The 20,643-nt window shown below is 40.5% G+C and overlaps 1 protein-coding gene across 2 annotated transcripts in view; it reads left to right on the top strand.

Annotated features, from left to right (window-relative positions):
* Window positions 1-20,643, top strand: part of lrrc75a (leucine rich repeat containing 75A) — a 64,375-nt gene that overhangs the window by 7,955 nt on the left and 35,777 nt on the right. The window contains exons 3-4 of one of the 2 annotated variants that reach the window (XM_058634544.1): window positions 14,227-14,355; window positions 16,404-16,481. In XM_058634544.1, coding sequence (XP_058490527.1) covers window positions 14,227-14,355; window positions 16,404-16,481 — 207 coding nt within the window. The remainder of the gene's footprint in view (window positions 1-14,226; window positions 14,356-16,403; window positions 16,482-20,643) is intronic. The other variant, XM_058634545.1, reaches the window with a different exon arrangement.

Here is a 20,643-nt window from a genome sequence, read left to right as displayed (position 1 = left end):
TTGCAACATTGATTGGTTGTTAATTAGTGGTGTTTTACTTTTAGCCTTTTATATGTGTGTTTCATGATTTGAAGCAGAAGCTTATGAAGATCATTTGCTCCACCCACATCAACCTATGCAGCATTACTTTGCGTTACAGTATCAGTAGAAGAGAGAAGGTGCAATGATGGTGTAAACAGCAGCACATGTGGTGTAGCTTTGATCTAACAGGCGGTAGGATGAGGTCGAAACCGGTGCAGGATTTTTTTCTTGCTGCTGTTTGTGGAGCTAAACGACGTTTTCCCTGAGCTTGATCCACCGCAACAGGGTCACAATGTAGAGAAAGACGCTGGGATTTCTCAGAATGAAGGATGAATGTGGAGAGATGGAGGTATAGAAGCTGGAGGAGGCTGAGGGATGAAAACATGTAACATTTAGGAGGGTTTACTAGCAGAAATGGAATATACTACCTATAAATGTGTTTGTACAGGTGAAAAATAGCTTTAAAATAAACATAGTTTGGCTTTCTTAGCCTTAGGATTAACCTTTTATATATACTTTATTCAAGGGGATTGTTCTAAGGAGGCCGACACTTTGCATCACCCTTTTGTGATGTATATATATGCATATACAGGAGAAATATATGAATTATATACATATATCTTTTTATTTTTAATATTTATTATTTTTCTTTATGTATATCTATATACTATTTTTAATACTTTTTCTTTGTTTACTTCTTGCTGGTATTCGTTGAGTGGACAGCAATGTAAGAATTTCTTTGTACAGAGAAACGTGTTTCTTTGCTGTGCATATGACAATAAACACTTTGAATCTTGAATCTAGATTAATTTGTTTTGGCACTTCCTCATAACACTTTGCTTCTGTGGTTTCATAGTATTAAAATTAGTATTCTGCACAGTCCCTGTGTCTCATCTGGTCTTCGTGAAACACCCCTTGCATTTCAGACTCACTTGCCTGTTTCCTCCACTAATCCACACACAGAGGCCAGACTGAGACTGACCGCACTGACTGACCGTATGACTGACTGCTTCTCTTCCCGTATGACTGAACATCAGAAGTCCCGTCTCGTAGGCTGCCCAGTGCTGTGGTGCTGATCCACACATAGAGTGTGCAGACGGCCATGATTTATAGCCTCTTTCTGTCCATCAAGATGTTTGCAGGGTCTGACTGCTATAGTTGCTGTAACGGCTGTATCTGCTGTAGCGGCTGTAGCTGCTGTAACGGCTGTATCTGCTGTAGCGGCTGTATCTGCTGTAGCGGCTGTAGCTACTATAGCGGCTGTAGCTGCTGTGACGGCTGTAGCTGCTGTAACGGCTGTAGCTGCTGTAGCTACTATAGCGGCTGTAGCTGCTGTAACGGCTGTAGCTGCTGTAGCTACTATAGCGGCTGTAGCTGCTGTGACGGCTGTAGTGGCTGTAGCTACAATAGTGGCTGTAGCTGCTGTGACGGCTGTAGCTGCTGTAGCTACTATAGCTGCTGTGACGGCTGTAGCTGCTGTAGCGGCTGTAGCTACTATAGCGGCTGTAGCTACTATAGCGGCTGTAGCTACTATAGCGGCTGTAGCTGCTGTGACAGCTGTAGCGGCTGTAGCTACTATAGCTGCTGTAGCTGCTGTGACGGCTGTAGCTACTATAGCGACTGTAGGTGCTGTAGCGGCTGTAACGGCTGTAACTTGGCGCCCAAAACACAGGAAGTTGTTTTTTGGTAAAGCAGCTTATGTTTTTGTAACATCTGCTTTGTAAGATTGCAACCTAAATATTTTTTTGTTGATTCAGTAAAAGAAATGAATGAAATTCATATAATCCAAATGAAGGTATGAGTATGAACACAAAAGTCTGTCTGTTTTTCAATTTACAAATATAAAATGATTTCAGTTTGTTTTCTCTTTTTTTACTTTGTACATATATTATCACAACAACATTGTGGCTCAAATGTGTTGCTGTTATTTCACAGTTATTTTTGTCAAGACAATAGTGACATAAAAATGATTGGGTCATCCCATGCCTAAGTCTAAGAGAAGTGAAATGATGTAAAATCAAGATTCTTGTTGTTATGAAAGGGAAAGAAACTCATGTTGAAAAAGAAACTGGTTTATAAGAGATTATCTTCAATGACAGCACTGCAGAGGATCCATATGCTGCCATTGTTTACCATTTATCCCCCTATGACTCATTCACAGTGAACACAGCCTCTGGCTTACACACACACACACACACACACACTGCTTTCACAGTTCGTTGTTTGGCATTTTATAGATTTCCATCAGTTTCTTTCTGTTGCTATTTACGGTTTTATGATCAAATCCATTTAGGTCGTTAATCCATTAAGAAACGTAAACAGTGGAGCAGAGCAAACAGGCCGGAGGATGAAGGAAACCCCTCCCTTTATCTGTGTTAATGCTGCTGCTGCTGCTTCATCTAAGCCATAGTTAGCCCCAGAGGGGAATCACTGTTTCCACCGTGTTTAAGTGAAGACACAACAACACAACACAACACAGCAGTATGGCTCACGTTGTGTGTGCAGGTCAGAGGATGATGTTTCAGGATTAAAGCTGGATTTGTTTACAATGTCAATAAAATGAATTCAATATTTGGACAATCAATACAAAAGGGACAGTTTTGACAGTTGCAGTTTTGCAGAATTGACAAGCTTTCCTTGGATTTTGTCAGGATTTATTATTCATCCATTCATCCATCCATCCATCCATCCATCTTCTACCGCTTTATCGTCCACATGAGGGTCACGGGGGGCGCTGTGCCAATCTCAGCTGACATAGGGCGATAGGCGGTTTAAACCCTGGACAGTCTGCCAGTCCATCACAGGGCCACATACAACCATCAACTCTCACACTCACACTCACACTATGGTGCATTTAGAGTGTCCAATTTACCTAATCCCTTTATTACATGTTTTTGGACTGTGGGAGGAAAACCCACGCACACTCGGGGAGAACATGCAAACTCCATACAGAAGAGCCCTCGTTCCGACCGGTCATGAATACCAACCGCGTGGCCCCCATGAAAGTTTTAAATTTCTGTGAAATATGTTCGATAGATTTAAAGAAATACTTAGAAGGAATAAAACAAAGCCATGGCGTTTAAATGATGTGTTGTTGTTGATGTGTTGAGCTAGTATCGCAGGTAAGACAAATAGCAATATTTTATAAAGGTAGCCAGTGTCAGCCGGTCAGCATACAGCTTTAACAGTTCACTGTTTTCATGGATAAGTGTGCACTCTGAGAGTGAACACTTTGTTGTGAAACCTTTTTAGTCTGACTGTAACAACAACACGCATTTGTTGGAAGATATGTGGACTGATTACTAACATTACTAAACTGTTCAAATGAAAACAATAATATATTTGGGAATTTCTGATCCTAGTCTTGTGTGTTGATCAGAGTCGTGATTTAAGGTTTGGATTTGGACCTCAGAGGATTTTCAGATTTGGGAATGGCTGGCTGCCTTAAAAATATGTTTACCACTTTATGTTAAAAGGACTTTTCTGACTTTAAAGTGAAGTTTGTGACAAATAAGGATTAGCACACAAACGTGTTTTGTTCACCAGTGGGAATCAGGTTTTAGTTAAAAGTTTTGTAATTTACAATATTTCGATACAACTCTATCATGTGATGAAGCAGTTGAACAGTTGTTTGAAGCGGAACTTTGCAAATGTGGTCGCTTTCTTCGCCCTTTTCTCTGTGGAGCTGTGGTGTTTTTACGGCACCACCGTAAACATCCATGCGTTGTCTACCTCTTTATCACCACTGTTGTACAAACTCCTCCCTCTCTTCACTTTCCCCTGGCAATGTGCATTAGTTTTCAATGGAGCCGGTGAGCACAAGCCATGGAGCCATGTCCATGCCGGTCAGCATTTGTTTTGCATGTTTCTGCGTTTAATTCTTGTCATTCGGGGGAAAAACAACACGGTCTCATGTTTACTCACGTGTGGCCCCGTCGCTCACTCGCTCAGACAGTTGCTTCTTTTTTGCTGGCTCTGTTATGATGACCTGCGGGCCAATCATGACCCTCGTGAGATGTTGTGTGGCCTGCAGCTTCCGTCTTATAATGTATTATTTATGGCCAGGGATGGACTTATAATGGCCCTGGGTCACGTATCACCACCATTTGCTCAGCTCGTACGGAGTTGCAATTTTTCTTAATTTTTTTCACACCTACGCTGCTTAGATTTGGTTACATTTCCATTTAGAAATGATAATTGTGACAATGAAAATTTAATTTTTTAATCTAAATGTTACTGTTTAAAAAAAAAAGGAAAAAAGGAAAGCCCCCGGAAATCTTCACCTTATCAAATATGGCCCTCGTTAAAAAAGTGTTAGGAACGGTGAATACACTGTTTGGACCCAAATGCACGAGACGAATGATTTTGCTGCTGATGATTTCAAGAGTATTTATTTTCCTCTGGAAAAAACAGGCAAAAACAAAATCACTTCTTTACAGAAGGAGAAACTAAACTAAACTTGACTTGGCACTTGAGCTATGGCGAAACAAACTTGGACTCTGATGTGTTCTCTCGAAAGCATAAACGACGCACTGACAAATGACAAAGACACTGGGGACACTATATAGGGAAGAGGGAATCAAGGATCACCAGGTGAAGTGCATGAGGGAATTAGGGGATATCTGTCAAAACAACTGAATAAACCACGCGACAGGAAAACATGACATTTACCAAAATAAAAGGGGAAGTGAAAATCAAACCTAGACCAAAAGTGACATGAACTTAACGTGACTTTAAACCTAAACTAACACAATAACTAAACTAAGCAAACAGCACTAACAGACTTGACGTTTCATGACAAAAGGTTTGGACGCCCTCGTTCTAAAATAACTCTATAGCTGCCTTGATCTTATAGCTGGTACCTTGCGAGGCTGTTTTTCCGCTAGAGTGAAGACAGCCCCCAATCTGCCCCCAACAAGCCATTAAACCACCACTATGACTCTGAAGCTGTTAAATTAGGGTAAAATGACTGCATATTTTTGCTTTAAATGAAATGATGGTGTAAACAGCAGCAGCACACCTGGTTTAACTTTGATATATTGGACAGTAGAATAACGTCAAACTTCTCTGACCTGTTTGTGGAGCTAAATGACAGAATATTCCCAAACACCATGGCAACTCAACTGGGTCAGAGTCAATGTGGAGAAAATACGCTGTGAATTCCCAGAATGAATGATGAGCAGAAGCTGGAGAACAACACAACACTTCATGTTTTCACTCGTTCCTCCCTAAAGGGCACAAACACATTTTCATGTTGGGTCATAAAGACACTAATGGACAAGCTGCAGTGACATAACCATCAGTCACGTTTGCCTTCATATTCTGGAGAGTTGTTCTCTGGCAGAACGGTACATGATGATCTATATGGAGACACTTACTGACGATGAATAGAGGAGAATGTGTTAGAAGAGGTTGTGAATGATCAGAGAAGACATTAGAAGACAAAACAATCAAGGAAATTATGGAAAGTGGTCGTAATGGCAGAACCAAGTTTTTTTATTTCCTTGAGAACTTGTACTAATTACACCCTGATTGATGTCATGGGAGTTTTGTTAAGAGCTAATGGAGAGGCCACCTTCTTAATCACAGCCTGAAAACAAAGCTATCTTCTCCTCACCACTTTCTTCTGGGCTGCCTCCAAGCTGATCACTTAACTATTAGCAGCAGTGTCCATGGAAACCTCCATTTACCCCCCAGTGGTTTCCTCAGCAGTAAAATGCAGTAAACAGACACACAAGAGCCTGAACTCGTCCTACAGCATGTGACCAGTGTTTCGTGGAATAATGACACTGTTGTGGTCACCGTTCATATTTTAACACTGAAGCTTCCTTGAATCAACAGTTGTCATTGTTGTTGTTGTTGTTGATGAAAGTTTTGGGTCCTCATGCATGGTGACCTTACGTCATGCGCTTTGACCTCATGAGACATGATTTTAGTTTTAACACTAACTAAGGATGTTAATAATTAACTATTAACTACCTTTTTTTTTAAATATGCTGCTTCCTATGTGGGGGAGTTTAATTCCATTTGGGAGAGTTGAGAGGATAACTCTTTTCTGTGAATTTTCAAAACCGTAAACTTTCAATGAGAATTACTGGGTGTAAACTGGAAACTTTCAAAATTGAAAGCTTAAATATAGTTGGTAAATAAGATATTGTATAAATATTTTTGGGTGAAACAATCAGATTTGATGCAGTAAGGAATGTTTTAATCAACATTTGTTTGTTAAGATAATCTACTCACTGCATGTCTGTTTGTGTCAATGTCAAATAAACGTTTGGAGGACAAAAGAAGGCTTTAGGGACATACAGTAGAAACATTTATCAACTTTATAACTGGCTGATTAAGCCACACAAACCACTTTTCACTTTAGGTTTTAAGTCGCATCCTGGTTCTCTGTTTCTGTAAACAAATGAGGACTAATTCTTATTCATGTATGATGTAATAACCTCCATAACAGCATAAGTGGATGACAATGTCTTTATTAAAGGTCCCTCTCAGCTTCATATATGGGTTCTTGTGTCCCACTTGTCATTTCTTTTTATCTACCAAAGAGCCTGCACTTGAGCTCCTGTGTTATCCTGTGTGTTATCCGGTGTGTTATCCGGTGTGTTATCCAGTGTGTTATCCAGTGTGTTATCCAGTGTGTTATCCAGTGTGTTATCCAGTGTGTTATCCAGTGTGTCCAGCTCCGTCTTTGTTGCGTGTTTGTCTGAGTTCAGGGCACAGCTTTGATGTTGACTGCTTCTAATTAGTGTTGGTGCTGTTTTCTAATGAAAGAAAAGCACACACTGTTGTCCTCGTTGCATTAATGCTTGTCTGTGCATGCGTATATGCACTCAACCCTCTATTCTCTTCGACTTCAAGGAGTGCACGATGCATTTTGATTTGGTCCCTGTCATGTGTATTTCATGAGGCTGCACTGTTAATGACGTATGGCTTTTTTGGAGAGGGATTTGTGCAGTTTGGCTGTTATTGTCTTCTGTTTGGATAGCAACTCAAATCCATGTTGTTGCTTTTCAGAAAATCAATATATTTATTTGTAAGTGTAACTAAACCCCGAAAGCACTTATTTTCAGGTGTAAACCAGCGTATATAGCTATCTAGCAGTCTTATACTTGAGTAAAAGTACAATATTATTGGAGTAAAAGTCTCCAGGTATATGACATTTACTGTACTTAAGTATCAAAGTAAACAACAGTTTTCATCGATGTAAAATGTACTTAAGTTTTAGAAGTAAAAGTAAAAGTGAGAAGTTAGAATTGAGCGACAGTAGCATAGTGACAGAGTGAGTTGACTTTCAACTGTGGGTTCAATTCCCGGCTCTGCTAGTCTATATGTGTCCTTGGGCAAGACACTTAACCCCACTTTGCTCCACACAGCTGTGCCGGCAGCGTGTGGACTAGTATGAAAGATGCATGATAGAAACTAGAGACTAGAAACGAGACCAGAACAGAGCTATATACTATAAATACAGACATTACATGTCATCAGTACATCTTCTGTCTCTCCGCTCAAACACCAGCCACTGCCATTCAAATGTTGCATTTCTGGTGTAAGCTTTCCCTTTCACTCTCTGTGTAATCAGTGTGAAGCTTGTTGACTCCTTCCCTTCCTTTTATAAAAGCTGGAGCTGTCTCTTTATCATGATTCTCTCTCCACCGCCTCGTCTCACAGATGCAACTCCCTCACTCAGCTCTCAGGCCACTTCTTGGCATTTTTCATAATCAGGCATTGGGCGGAGTTAGCAGAGTTGATGCAAGTACATCATCAGCATCAACTTCGTAGAGTTGGACATCTGAATAAAGCAAGAATGGTCTTAAATCTGTAGTACACTCATTATAGGGCTGCCAACTCTCACACTCTCTCACACCACACCTCCAATTTCTCACGCCTAAAAAAATGAGTTTATCTATCTTGTAGAAAAGGCCAGTGTGCTCCTGATGCACTCACTCATGAGAGGAGAACAGCGGCCTGTTAATGATATTTCATGTATGGAGAGATTGAGGGCAACCATGGCACCTTGTGTGTGTTAAACTGCCCCGTTGTCTGTATTAATTGAGCCTCATTTGTTTTTCTGTGTTACAGCTGGGGCTGTAAAGTCGACTGGTCGATTTATGAGTCGATCCGTTCTGGCTCGACTCAAATTCTGATTTTGGCTCGTGGTTGATTTGATTTCATCTGGAGGAATGTACCAAGTGCTAAAGGGGCTGATTTCAGAGCCCCCCCCCTGTTTCACAGTTACAGCATGTCTTCAGAGAGCACCCCCCTTGTTTTCAGTATTTTGGATTAGTCCAACCCACAAGAGACAGACAGATTAAAGAACGTCTGGTGGTTTTATATCATTTTATCAGTTTTCATGTTAGGCTACAGTCAGTCGTCCTCTAACGTCCATGTCAAAGACATCGCCAGTGTAGCAGCATTTTACAAAAATAGATGTTGAATGCAAAGTTTGCATATCACAGCTCGACTACAAACATACTGTACATACTGTATCTATAGTTATATGATAATTATGTTCATTTGTGAGTTGGAGAGTGATATATCCTGCACATGGTGTGTTATTTGCTGTCGTTGTTAATTGGAGACGGCCACATGTGGTGCGCAATTAAAGGAGCAGTCTGATTTTTGCTCAGGACATTTTGTTTAAAGCTGTGTATTTGGCTATAAGACCATTTATTTTCCTTGGTGTTTTATTCATTTATGTATTCTTTGTTTTTATTCACATTCCTTGGATTATCGGTTTTATCATCTGGAAAAATCCATCGTTTTTTTTAATCTAAGCCGAATGCTCAGGTGAAGACCCTGCAAATGTAGGATGTAGGCTATGAATCTGAATGAATTTAGGTATTGAACATCTCCAGCAGGCCACCCCAAAATCCACCAGAATCCAGACAGAATATTCACAACAAAGTGCCAGTACCTATGTACAGGCACTTGTACCTAATGTATGTACAAGTACATTAGGTACCTAATAAATGAATGAATAAATGTACCTAATAAATGAAGGAAATGTACAGTGACGTTTACACCACTGTTCAGTCAATTGTGCAAAAAAGAAACGTGGATCCTGGATTCTGTTGATGCACAAACCATAGATTTCCTTCATCCACTACGTTGCTATTAATATCACGCTCATCTGGAAATGCAACAGCTGATTAGTGTGTGTTTGTGTTTGTGTTTGTTTGTGATTCAGTGAACACTGCTGCTATAATTTACTGCCCCCCTCATGCAGAGAACACTAAATGGCATGAAAGCATCTGTGACTCATACCTTTCTGCTCGGGTCTAAGCTTCTCTCCCCCTATCTCCCTCTCTCTCCCCCTATCTCCCTCTCCCTCTCTCTCACACACACACACACACACACACCCAGACAGAGACAGAGAGTCTGGTTTCCATGACTTCAGAGGACATTACATCGACTGACATTTGTTTCCTCCGCCCTTAACATGTAACTTCTACTAGCCTAACCCTAACCTTAACCTAACCATACAAGCTGTCTTCTTCTTAAAATGTAATAATGTAATAATGTTCTTTTTGTCCCTATAAGGACTGTGTGAACAGATTTGGGTCCCGACAGCATGAGTAATACTGGGAAAACACACACACACACACACAGGTGTGTGCAGCTATCTACATTTATTTAGACATCCTAAAGAAGCTTTATTCTTAACAGTCAATGGTCCTAAACTTAACCCGTTCCTCAGAAAGGAGGTTCTGCCACCAGGTTTTGGTCTCCATGAGGACTACTGGTCCTGAGACAAGGTGAGGGCTTATGACAGATAAGGTCCTACAGAGGTTACAAATACTGTACATATATAGTACACACACACACACAGCTCACATCAGTGTAGATAATATCTGTGCAGCTAGAATATACATCATGTACAGCTGGGTGAACCAGAATCTGACTTAACATCCTGTCATAAACTCAGTGCTTGTTGACTTAGTGATCGTTAATGTCAATTATATAATTATATAATATATGTGCAGTGTAAAAGACGACACCGTACAAACAGAAAGTCACTTGTTCACCAAGATGAATTATTCACGTGTGTTCAAGCCTTGAGTTTAGTATTTTAGCCAGAAGCCATGTGGGGGTGGAGCCTGACTGAGACTGACTTGTCCACTGCATGTCCACCTAACTCCTGCAACCTTGCCTTTATCAGGCACTAGGTGTCCATTGCATGTTGTCCACATTCTGCGTTGACTTGATGTACCTGTCCACAGATGAGAGAGATCACTGTGATTGGCTGTTTAGCTCCAGCCAATCAAAGACAAGAAGATACATGGTACTGATGAAGCAAGCAACAATGACTACTTTGCTACCATGAGCCATGTGACGACCAAATGATAAGATATACAAATACTGCAGGTTATATGTGCCCGTCATCTGGTCTCCCTTTTTCCACTGATAAATATAGATTACTGCCACCTGCTGGTAAGAGAGTATTGGCTTTAGTTAATCTGAGGCAGAGTTGCTGTTGGTTGTAAATTGTTGCTGTGACCATAATTCACTAAATGGACATCACGCTAAATAGAAGAAAAGGTAAAACCAGTGGTTGAGACCATAAACTGCCAGCCCATGTTCAAGAGTAAAGGAAGTGGACTCGTAACTGGCAAAATCCTGGCTTGGGTCAATTGCTCCCTGAGCACAAATACATACTGTACACTGTTGCTGTAAAAAGGTTAAATGCACTATCAATAATTGATATGTGTGCAAAACTAATTGTAATTCTCAGGAAAATGTTCACTAGGATCTTAATGCTGCGTTCACACTGGACACGGTGTTCATTTCCTGTGCAGCAAGTTTACATCATAGTCAACGCACAGATGTGGATTTTCGCGTTGGGCGAAAGGTGCAGTGAGATTTTTGTGTGTGGGCACCGAGAGCTCGACGACACAATCGCTACATGAACCAGGAAAAAGCACAAAGGAGAGAGCGCAGCAAATGCTCCGCGGAAAAGTCAATGATGCCGGTGGTTTGAGTTTGGACCAATCGGCTGATGATGTTGCACAAAAATGCCGTGATCCCGCGGCACGAATGGTATTTCATTTTGTTATTAGGGGCTAATATAAAGTCTTAATTCACTAATGTTTCTATGAGTTTGGCATATTCTGAGGTGATGAGTCGTGTCTGGATGTGATGTTGTTTTGTTACTTGCTTCTTTAAAAGAAGGGGGTAACCATGGTAACAGCGGTGCCATAATGTATTAAAAGCAGATGTTGCAGTGACGGTGACATTGCTGCTATGGTGTGTTCCCTTAAACCCAAAGTTCTCACGTTGTCCCCAAAACATTAATGATAATTATTGAAGTGACCCATTTTTTTTTTGCCGAATTTTCTCATAATTGCTAGATTATCCTGAAATAAGTACATTAATGCTTCCGAGGGAGCCCGTGACCTTTCCTATTCTCTCACAGTCAGAACAATTTCCAAGAACAGCAAACCTGACATCGTGCTGTTTATCCAGCGCTGTGACACATGCAGCTTCTCTGTGTCACCAATGAGGCTTTTCTGATGAAACAGAACTTCACCTACACCAGTGGTTCTCAAACCTTTTCTGTTGGGCCCCCCTTTGGAGGAAGACATTTCCTGGGGGCCTCACGACTCTCACGAAATTGTAACAATGTGCCAAGTATAACATTTATTGAATCAATATTAGAGGAAACGTTTCACTTTTCTTTCAATAATCTGTTGTGCAAATAACATTTTTGCTTTAGCAACACAAATCACCTAAATATTTCTTTGTGAAAAAGCAATTTTCAAATAAAAATATGAAATGTCATTTTTTAAACAATAAATACGTTTGGATAACAAAGAATACTTAACCAATATCAATAATTTTTTGTTTCTAACAATTCAAATGCTGTCCTCTGCTAATGTTTTGAGACACAACACACAGAGAGGTCTTTGGTGGCATTTTCTCGTCTTGGGTTTTGGTCGTCGTGAATCATTGTTGCGTTGGGCTGACGTCGGCTTGTTGTTAGTTTCCGAAACATTGTTTTCTTTTTGCCCCGGTCACAAACTTCTCTATTATCTGAACCTTGTCAACAGTGTAGATTTTGTTGTGGTACGTCACTTAAATGAGTCCGGGTCACAGCAAGACCAAAAGTTCCCCTGTTAAACTTTAGTTAGGTCTCCATGCCCCCCCAGGGGGGCACGCCCCACAGTTTGAAAAAGACTGCCCTACACAATCTTTTACACTACTCTGCTCTACTCAACCCTACCACTGGTATCAGGCACGTTGTTTTCCATTACTGAAGATTTACATCTGCAGTAAACCTCTGAGTACCTCTGCGATAACAGTTCATGAGCCTGTGTGTTTAGTACATCAGACTGGGATGCAATACTATAGTATATAGAAGTATAAGAATTCATGACATCTAATGGTGGAACTGCAGACAGTAACAAACGTTACAGGACTCAGGGAAATATGGTAGCCTTCACGTACCAAGAACAGTGTTGTTCTCCTTTGTTTGCATAATGAACTTCTGCTTCAAAACAGAAAGAAATGCTTTGTCCATTTGGAGCTGCTGTAGCCAGATGGTGGCCTGTGTAAAGCAAAGCTCTTGCTTAACGTACATAAAAGGCTTTTTCTAAAGTGATGAAAACCATCACCACTCTACCATATGTGTGTGTAGTAGATACAGTTTGTGCCAATAAAACCCTCCTCACTTTGACAGTCTGCAGCTTCTAACATCTGATGTGGTTTGACAAATTGTCTGCTTGATAATTCAGATAAATGAGAATTAAACCGTAGAGAATTAAACTGTAGTGACATACTTTCAGTGTTGCACACAGTGTGTTTGTTATAGTGTGCCTCAGTGCATTTTTATAATTAATGAAGAAGACTATGAAGTGTTTATTATTAATGATGAGATGAAATGAATTCAAATATCCTATTAACCTGATTGAAATGCTTTGTTTGCTCCTTTATGAAGTATTAAACATGTGTGCGTGTTTTCAACACACGTATAAAACAAGAGTTTATCTGACCTCTCTCCCCAGACTGCTGAACCCTGTATATAAATATATAATCAGAAATTGTTATTTGTTCAGTTTTTGTTCATTTTGCGGTTTATTTCCTTATTGAATATTATTATTATTGTTACTATTATTTTCTTCTTCTAATGTATTTCAACAATGCCTTTACTATTTACCTGGTGATACAAGTTCTCTGTTTGTAATGATTCTTAAAATGTCAAAATACACTTTTATTATTTTAGAAATGCTGTAGATAAATCTGCACTTGTCATGACTAATATTGTGAATTTAGTCACAATGTTTCATCATATTCCAGCCAGGAGACTGCAAATAAAACACTGTGGTTCGATCAATGGGAACATGTATTCTGGGCCGGGTCGGGTTCGGGCTTAAAGACCCACGGCCAGGTCGGGTTGTAATTTTCAGGCCCGTTCAGAACTCTACATCTCATTGCTTGAGTTGAAATTATATTAATTTGATTCATAATTTAGAGCATATTTTCTATAAGGGGAGCCACTGTTTAAATACGATGAAACATTGTGATTAAATTCACAGTATTAATCATGACAAGAACAGATATATCAACAGCATTTCTAAAATAATAACATTGTATTTTGACATTTTAAGAATCATTACAAACAGAGAACTTGTGCCACCCAGTAAATAGCAACAGCCTGACATTGAGAACTCAAATGAGATGTAAGGCCACACTGTTGCTTCTCTCTGTTCAGGTCTAATCCTGGAACTGCGTCTGTGTCTGTTCTGAAAGTGGCCTTGTCGTTCCTGTTCACATGTAAAAGACGTAACAAGGCTGCTGGTCATGCATGAAACAGGTTTATGCTTTTTCAAATTTGGCGTTGCTGGAGATGTGACAGATTTCCATTTTCATTCATCAGCAAGGGAACATTCTGTCAGAGAGTGGAAAGCTGTGCAACACGCTTTTAATTTAATGCTTGAGGAGGTCGACGAGTTTACAGAGCAGCATGGAAAATATCCTCTGCTCTGTGTGTGAGTGAATGTGTATATTATAAGTAATTGCGTCATTAAAAAAGACATTATATGATGGTTTAATGGCCCTGGTCAATTTAGTCATGTAATTGTTTTGTTCTCTCCTGTGGGTTTTTTCTCATTATTTTATCTCGTTATTGAAAGTCCATTGAATACAGATTGCCTATATGAGTGATATTTAATGTGTCGATGTCCATGCGTGTGTGTTTAGGACCTGGGTATGGAGTCAACATCCCTGGATGACGTGTTGTACCGCTACGCCAGCTTCAGAAACCTGGTTGACCCCATCACACATGACCTGATTATCAGCCTGGCGCGATATGTCCACTGCCCCAAAACGGTAGGACACACTCTCTCACACACACACACACACACACACACACACACACACACACACACACACACACACACACAAACACCCTGGATCCAAAAAACATAAAATAAATACAGTTGAAAAAAATACAAATTTACACGAAGAAATCTAGATATTGTAAGATAATCTAAATAGTGTTGAGCTTACGTTCTTTGGTTTCATTTTGGAGTTGAAAATTGCTCATTTAGTGAACATTTAACTAAAGTCTGAAAAAACTGGTTTACTAGTTTAACTCAAGTTCACTACCAGTGACTCTGGTTTGGCATAAATAACACAACTATAATTAATACAGTTTATTGTGTTACATTTGTATCAATTATAGTTAAGCACTGGCTACTCTGAGGCAGTGGTGTGGGGGGGGGGGGGGGGCAAATCAAAATCCGGTTAGGGACCTATAAAGGCTTGGACCAGCACTGCACATGTACACTCACAGACTGATGGGCGTCCTCACTCTGCTGCTATCATCATCATCATCATCATCATCATCCTCATCTTCTGTCTTCTATGTCTGACAAAAGGTCGAGTCAAAGGTTACAGAAAAGCTTTTTCTATGTTCATTCATGTGTTCATGTGTTCATGTTGTCATGTTGTCAAGGAGAGAGGACTTAAAAGGGCTGAGGATTGTGCTCAGACTCGCAGTTTTAAACCTGCACTGAGAATCTTGTAATGTATTTACTGAGAAGAATAATCTTAATTTGAGGAGCAGTCACTCTGTTTAGTTTCTACAGCTCTGGATGACGTCGGTCTTCCTTTTTGTGGGTGATAAACTAATTGTACTAATATGTGTGTGAGTGATGTGAGTCTAACTACATTTTCTCCTGACCTTGGCACGACCTCGTGAAACACCAGTATTTCCTGTGAGAGCAGAGATACAGGCCACATTTGTTTAATTTAAAGTCATCTGACAACAATACAAATGTGATTATAAGGCTGTTGAACTTTCATTGAAGGACAGAAATGAGACTGTGACAAACTGATCAATGATTAGTAAATCAGTTTCTTCCTCTTTAGTTGATGCAGTTACATGAGCCCTCTGCAATACTTGCTTTCAGTAATGTTTCCTCTGCCTGTATTATAGGAAAGAAGAAGGTTGGACAAAGGAACTTATTTATTTGTGAAAATCAGCTACAATTCTAGAGAAAACGTAGGAAAAGAACACGTGTGTGACAAACCCTGATATCAAGTTTCTGTTTGGAAGAATCAGTGCATGATTAAGATGATGATGATGCAGTTTGGTTGTATGAGGCACTGGCACATAGTTAGCACTGACTGCACTGTGTGTGCACTTTACTGAGAACCAGGTTGGGACAAGGACACTCACTAAAGACATGGCAGCCAGCACAGGGACGACAGATCTTAGCCTCTTAAAAAAGCCTCATCTGCTTAAGTTTATAATATCTTACCAATATGTCCACCACTTTATAGTGAAAGAACTTTTTCTGACATTTGCTCTCCTGTGCCAAAGTCTGTTGAGAAAATCAGCATTTTTGCTCATGTGGATACAGGAGCCTCATTTGTTTTTGTTTTTTTAACAGATTTTATTGATTTTTATCAAAAGAAAACATAAACAACATACACGTGCTCTCTGTATTCACAAAGATATTAAAACAGGAAGTCAAATAAACCACCAGCCAAACCAAAATGACTCCAGGTAGCTCACGATTGTCCTCACCCCATAAAGTAAAAAACCAGTCACTTAGCACATACACATACTGTGCCTTCTCTCATCCACGTATAGTAAACAAATACATTATACAAGAACAGGATGGATGACGTTAATAAAATAAATCAATATATGAAATAAAAACAGATAAACAATTTAAAATATCTAAATAAATTAAATAAAACCATCAGTACAACAAAAATATATATACAGTACAAGTAGATATAAGATCAAATAAGATCAAAGTAAAAGCAGAGAAGGGGAGATCTAGAGACTGGTAATAACAGATATAATAACATAAATCATCCAGTGGAAGTATTCCAGTCTAAAGCATATCTCCCCCTCTTTACAGTGTCCCAGAGGGGCGGGGGGAAGTGCCTCAGAGGGGCCGGCCGAGTTCCCTCAAACAAATTATCATCTCATTCACGCAGTAAGTCTTTTTAAGAGTAAAACTTAAAACGTTGCTTGGTACCATCGTGTGACAGTTGGAGGTTTGTCACCGATCCACTGCTTTAAAATACATCAGAAGTTTACTCAGCGATAATGTTTTAGAAGTCAAGCTTATTATAAACTTGTAACTTTAAGTGAGAAAATGTTCCTGGATTCCTGGGCTATGTTTCTCCAAAACCTTGCAATCAAACGACACTCCCAGAAGCACTGAATGTTTGTCACAACAGACACTTTACATTTGATGCAAAGGGGAGAGTTCCGGTTATCCATCTAGTTAAGAATGAATGCTGTTATGTGGGATCTATGGAGTATCTTATATTGGGTTTCTCTCATTCGGTTGCAAATAACAGAGACTTATGTCATCTTCGATAAATTGATCACCTTCCTTATATCTGATGGATCGAAGGAGTAGAGCAGCGACCGGCTCTAGGTCGGCTTGGAAAGGCTTGGAGTGAAGGTAGTTTACGTCGAAGCCCCGCCCCCGGACCTCGCACACGCACAATAAGCAGAAATGTCATGCATTTTGAGCGTCTGACAGAACGTCCACTAACATTTACGTCCATTCTCGTCTCGTCAACGAAAACTCACACACGTCTCGTCATGTTTTCGTCATCACAGATCAAAGATGTTTATCTCGTCACCGTCTCGTCACTGGTCAGTACCTCATACAACCACACCTGACAAAAAACCTGAACTATCCCTTTAACCCATTTTAAGTCAAGCATTCTAAGTGTCATCAGCATGAGGAAAATAAATATACAGTACATTTTCACTAAAAAGCTCGATCTATGTCACATCTGCTCGACAGCAGCTGAAAAACACTCCACAGTGACCGACTCCCATCACACATGTTGAAGCTAATGGAAGATGATGGCTTTGTGTACAGCTCGTGAACGGTGAGCAGAGAGAAGCTGAAGAGTAATGAGTGGAAGGAAAAGAAAGACCAGACGGGCTGTTGTTACGTGGAGAGAGAAAGAGAGGTGTTGTTTCTCTGGTTCCTCTCCCTTCATTATTTCTGACACATTTCATCACTGTTTGCTTTTACTTTGTGGACATGAAATACAGTATATGTCAGTATATCTTCTTTTTGTCTTTGTGTAATGCACAAAGTTAAACATATACAACTCTCTAGATCTGTTGTTTTAACAATGCTATAATGACCATACAGTATCATTATCTCCTAGTCCAGGAAACATGTGTGCAGTCTGTGAACACAGCCAGTCTCATGCAAACACTCAAACCTTTCAGTAGTAATAATAATAATAATAATATTCTTAATGATAATAATAATAATAATAATAATGATGATGATAATAATAATAATAATAATAATAATAATAATAATAATGATGATAACAAATAGAAAAGGCAGGTCAGTTCAACATCTTGCAGAGTGGGAGGACGAGGTGGCCTCATGTAACAGGATATTTTAAATTTTTGTGTGCTTTTCCTCGGCGTGGACAGTTGAATGAATGAATGAATGAATGAATGAAATGAAACAAAGAATTAATTATATATATATATATATGTAACATAACCTGGTTTTAAGAATAAAACTAGATGGAAATGTTAGGGCGTGACAAACTGGGAATAATAATAAATGATAATATAAGATGTTCAACCAGGTTTTAATCTACCTGGATATCAACACGGAGAAGGACGCATGAGGCAAGCAACAGAAATGACGACATAGATTGGAATTTCACGTACGATGTTACGTGAAGACAAAAACCCTCCGTAAACCATGCAGAGACGAACTCAAAGGAAAAAACACAACCAACCAGAAGCCTCACTTGGAGCGAGTCATCCACAAATATTCTGTCGCTAAATTTAAAATGTAATTCAAACTGAAACAAACCATAGACGCTGCTAATTTTGGATTTTAAATAAAAATACCAATTGACCTGCTGAAGATTATAAGCCCAAGTGTCCATTTTTGAAACAAACTTGTAACAAATGTATTGTATACAAATAAAAATGTTTCATATCAAAACAGTTATATCTGTAAAATAACATAATAATAAATAGGATGATGGAACATTTAAACAATACAAACTAAACCCATTAGATTTAGTCAACTAAAGCATGTCCATGATAAAACTAAATGATATTTTAGTCATAAGACTATAACTAAAACTAAATTCAAATTTGCTGTCAAAATGGACACTGTGTGAAAGCGGCGACCGAACTGTGAAAGTTTTCCACTCCATACAATAGTGCAGCTTCACGTGCGGCTAACCTTGAGGATATGCTGCAGAAGAAGGGGGAGGTGACGTAAGGTTGAATGGGGAGGTGACGTAAGGTTGAAGGGGGAGGGGACGTAAGGTTGAAGAGGGAGGTGACGTAAGGTTGAAGGGGTAGGTGACGTAAGGTTGAAGGGGGAGGGGACGTAAGGTTGAAGGGGGAGGTGACGTAAGGTTGAAGGGGGAGGTGATGTAAGGTTGAAGGGAGAGGTGACGTAAAGTTGAAGGGGGAGGTGACGTAAGGTTGAAGGGGGAGGTGATGTAAGGTTGAAGGGGGAGGTGACGTAAGGTTGAAGGGGAAGTGATGTAAGGTTGAAGGGGGGTGACGTAAGGGTTGAAGGGGTAGGTGACGTAAGGTTGAAGGGGGAGGTGACGTAAGGTTGAAGGGGGAAGTGACGTAAGGGTTGAAGGGGTAGGTGACGTAAGGTTGAAGGGGGAGGTGACGTAAGGTTGAAGGGGGAAGTGACGTAAGGTTGAAGGGGGAGGTGACTTAAGGTTGAAGGGGGAGGTGACGTAAGGTTGAAGGGGGAAGTGACGTAAGGTTGAAGGGGGAGGTGATGTAAGGTTGAAGGGGGAGGTGACGTAAGGTTGAAGGGGAAGTGATGTAAGGTTGAAGGGGGAGGTGACGTAAGGTTGAGGGGGGAGGTGACGTAAGGTTGAAGGGGGAGGTGACGTAAGGTTGAAGGGGGAGGTGACGTAAAGTTGAAGGGGGAGGTGATGTAAGGTTGAAGGGGGAGGTGACGTTAGGTTGAAGGGGGAGGTGACGTAAGGTTGAGGGGGGAGGCGACGTAAGGTTGAAGGGGGAGGTGACGTAAGGTTGAAGGGGGAGGTGACGTAAGGTTGAAGGGGGAGGTGACGTAAAGTTGAAGGGGGAGGTGATGTAAGGTTGAAGGGGGAGGTGACGTAAGGTTGAGGGGGGAGGTGACGTAAGGTTGAAGGGGGAGGTGACGTAAGGTTGAAGGGGGAGGTGACGTAAGGTTGAAGGGGGAGGTGACGTAAAGTTGAAGGGGGAGGTGATGTAAGGTTGAAGGGGGAGGTGACGTTAGGTTGAAGGGGGAGGTGACGTAAGGTTGAGGGGGGAGGCGACGTAAGGTTGAAGGGGGAGGTGACGTAAGGTTGAAGGGGGAGGTGACGTAAGGTTGAAGGGGGAGGTGATGTAAGGTTGAAGGGGGAGGTGTCGTAAGGTTGAAGGGGGAGGTGACGTAAGGTTAAAGGGGGAGGTGACGTAAGGTTGGATGACCATGACTGGATAGCAGTGATGTGAACACATGTTAATACCAGGTCTAAGTCCATGTGGTGAAGTGATATTTGATCACTCTCTGATCTAATGTCAGGTGTAAAGTAACCATGGTGACGCTTTGGTGGCTTCTTCAAATGTAAGACTTTCAGTCACAGCGTGTTTCCTTATCCCTTAGAAGAGGATAAAAGTTTATACGGCACTTATGCGTCCACATTCTCGTCTTATTTGCGGCTGGTGATCAAAACACTTCTCTTCCATTAATCCTCGCTCAAACAAACTGCTGTCATAGCAACCCCTGACTGCACACATGATACCTATCGTCTGTCACGACTGCTGCGTTAAAGCCCCACAAAGCTTCTGACCCAAAGTGCCAAACGGGAAGTGTCACATAAAAATAATGAGGGCGACACCTGCGGCTCAGGACACGCAGTGAGATAGAGGGGAGGAGCATGACTGTCAGGATTCATCCAGCACACACTGTGACTCCACTGTGAACAACGGATCAACAATTTGGATAAAATATCAACATTGTGGTTGTGATTTGATTTCACTGGTTGTAACATTTATGGCATAAAACATGGATCTATCACATTTATTGATTAAACTGCAGTCTTTGGGATTCAAATTGGCTTTTGTTTTGATCGCCATCAATTGTTCAC

This window comes from Solea solea, chromosome 7, assembly GCF_958295425.1.
Source record: "Solea solea chromosome 7, fSolSol10.1, whole genome shotgun sequence".
In the NCBI taxonomy this organism is placed as follows: Eukaryota; Metazoa; Chordata; class Actinopteri; order Pleuronectiformes; family Soleidae; genus Solea; species Solea solea.
The sequence above is the reverse complement of the archived record's forward strand: the minus strand, read 5'-3'. Positions and strand labels throughout refer to the sequence as shown.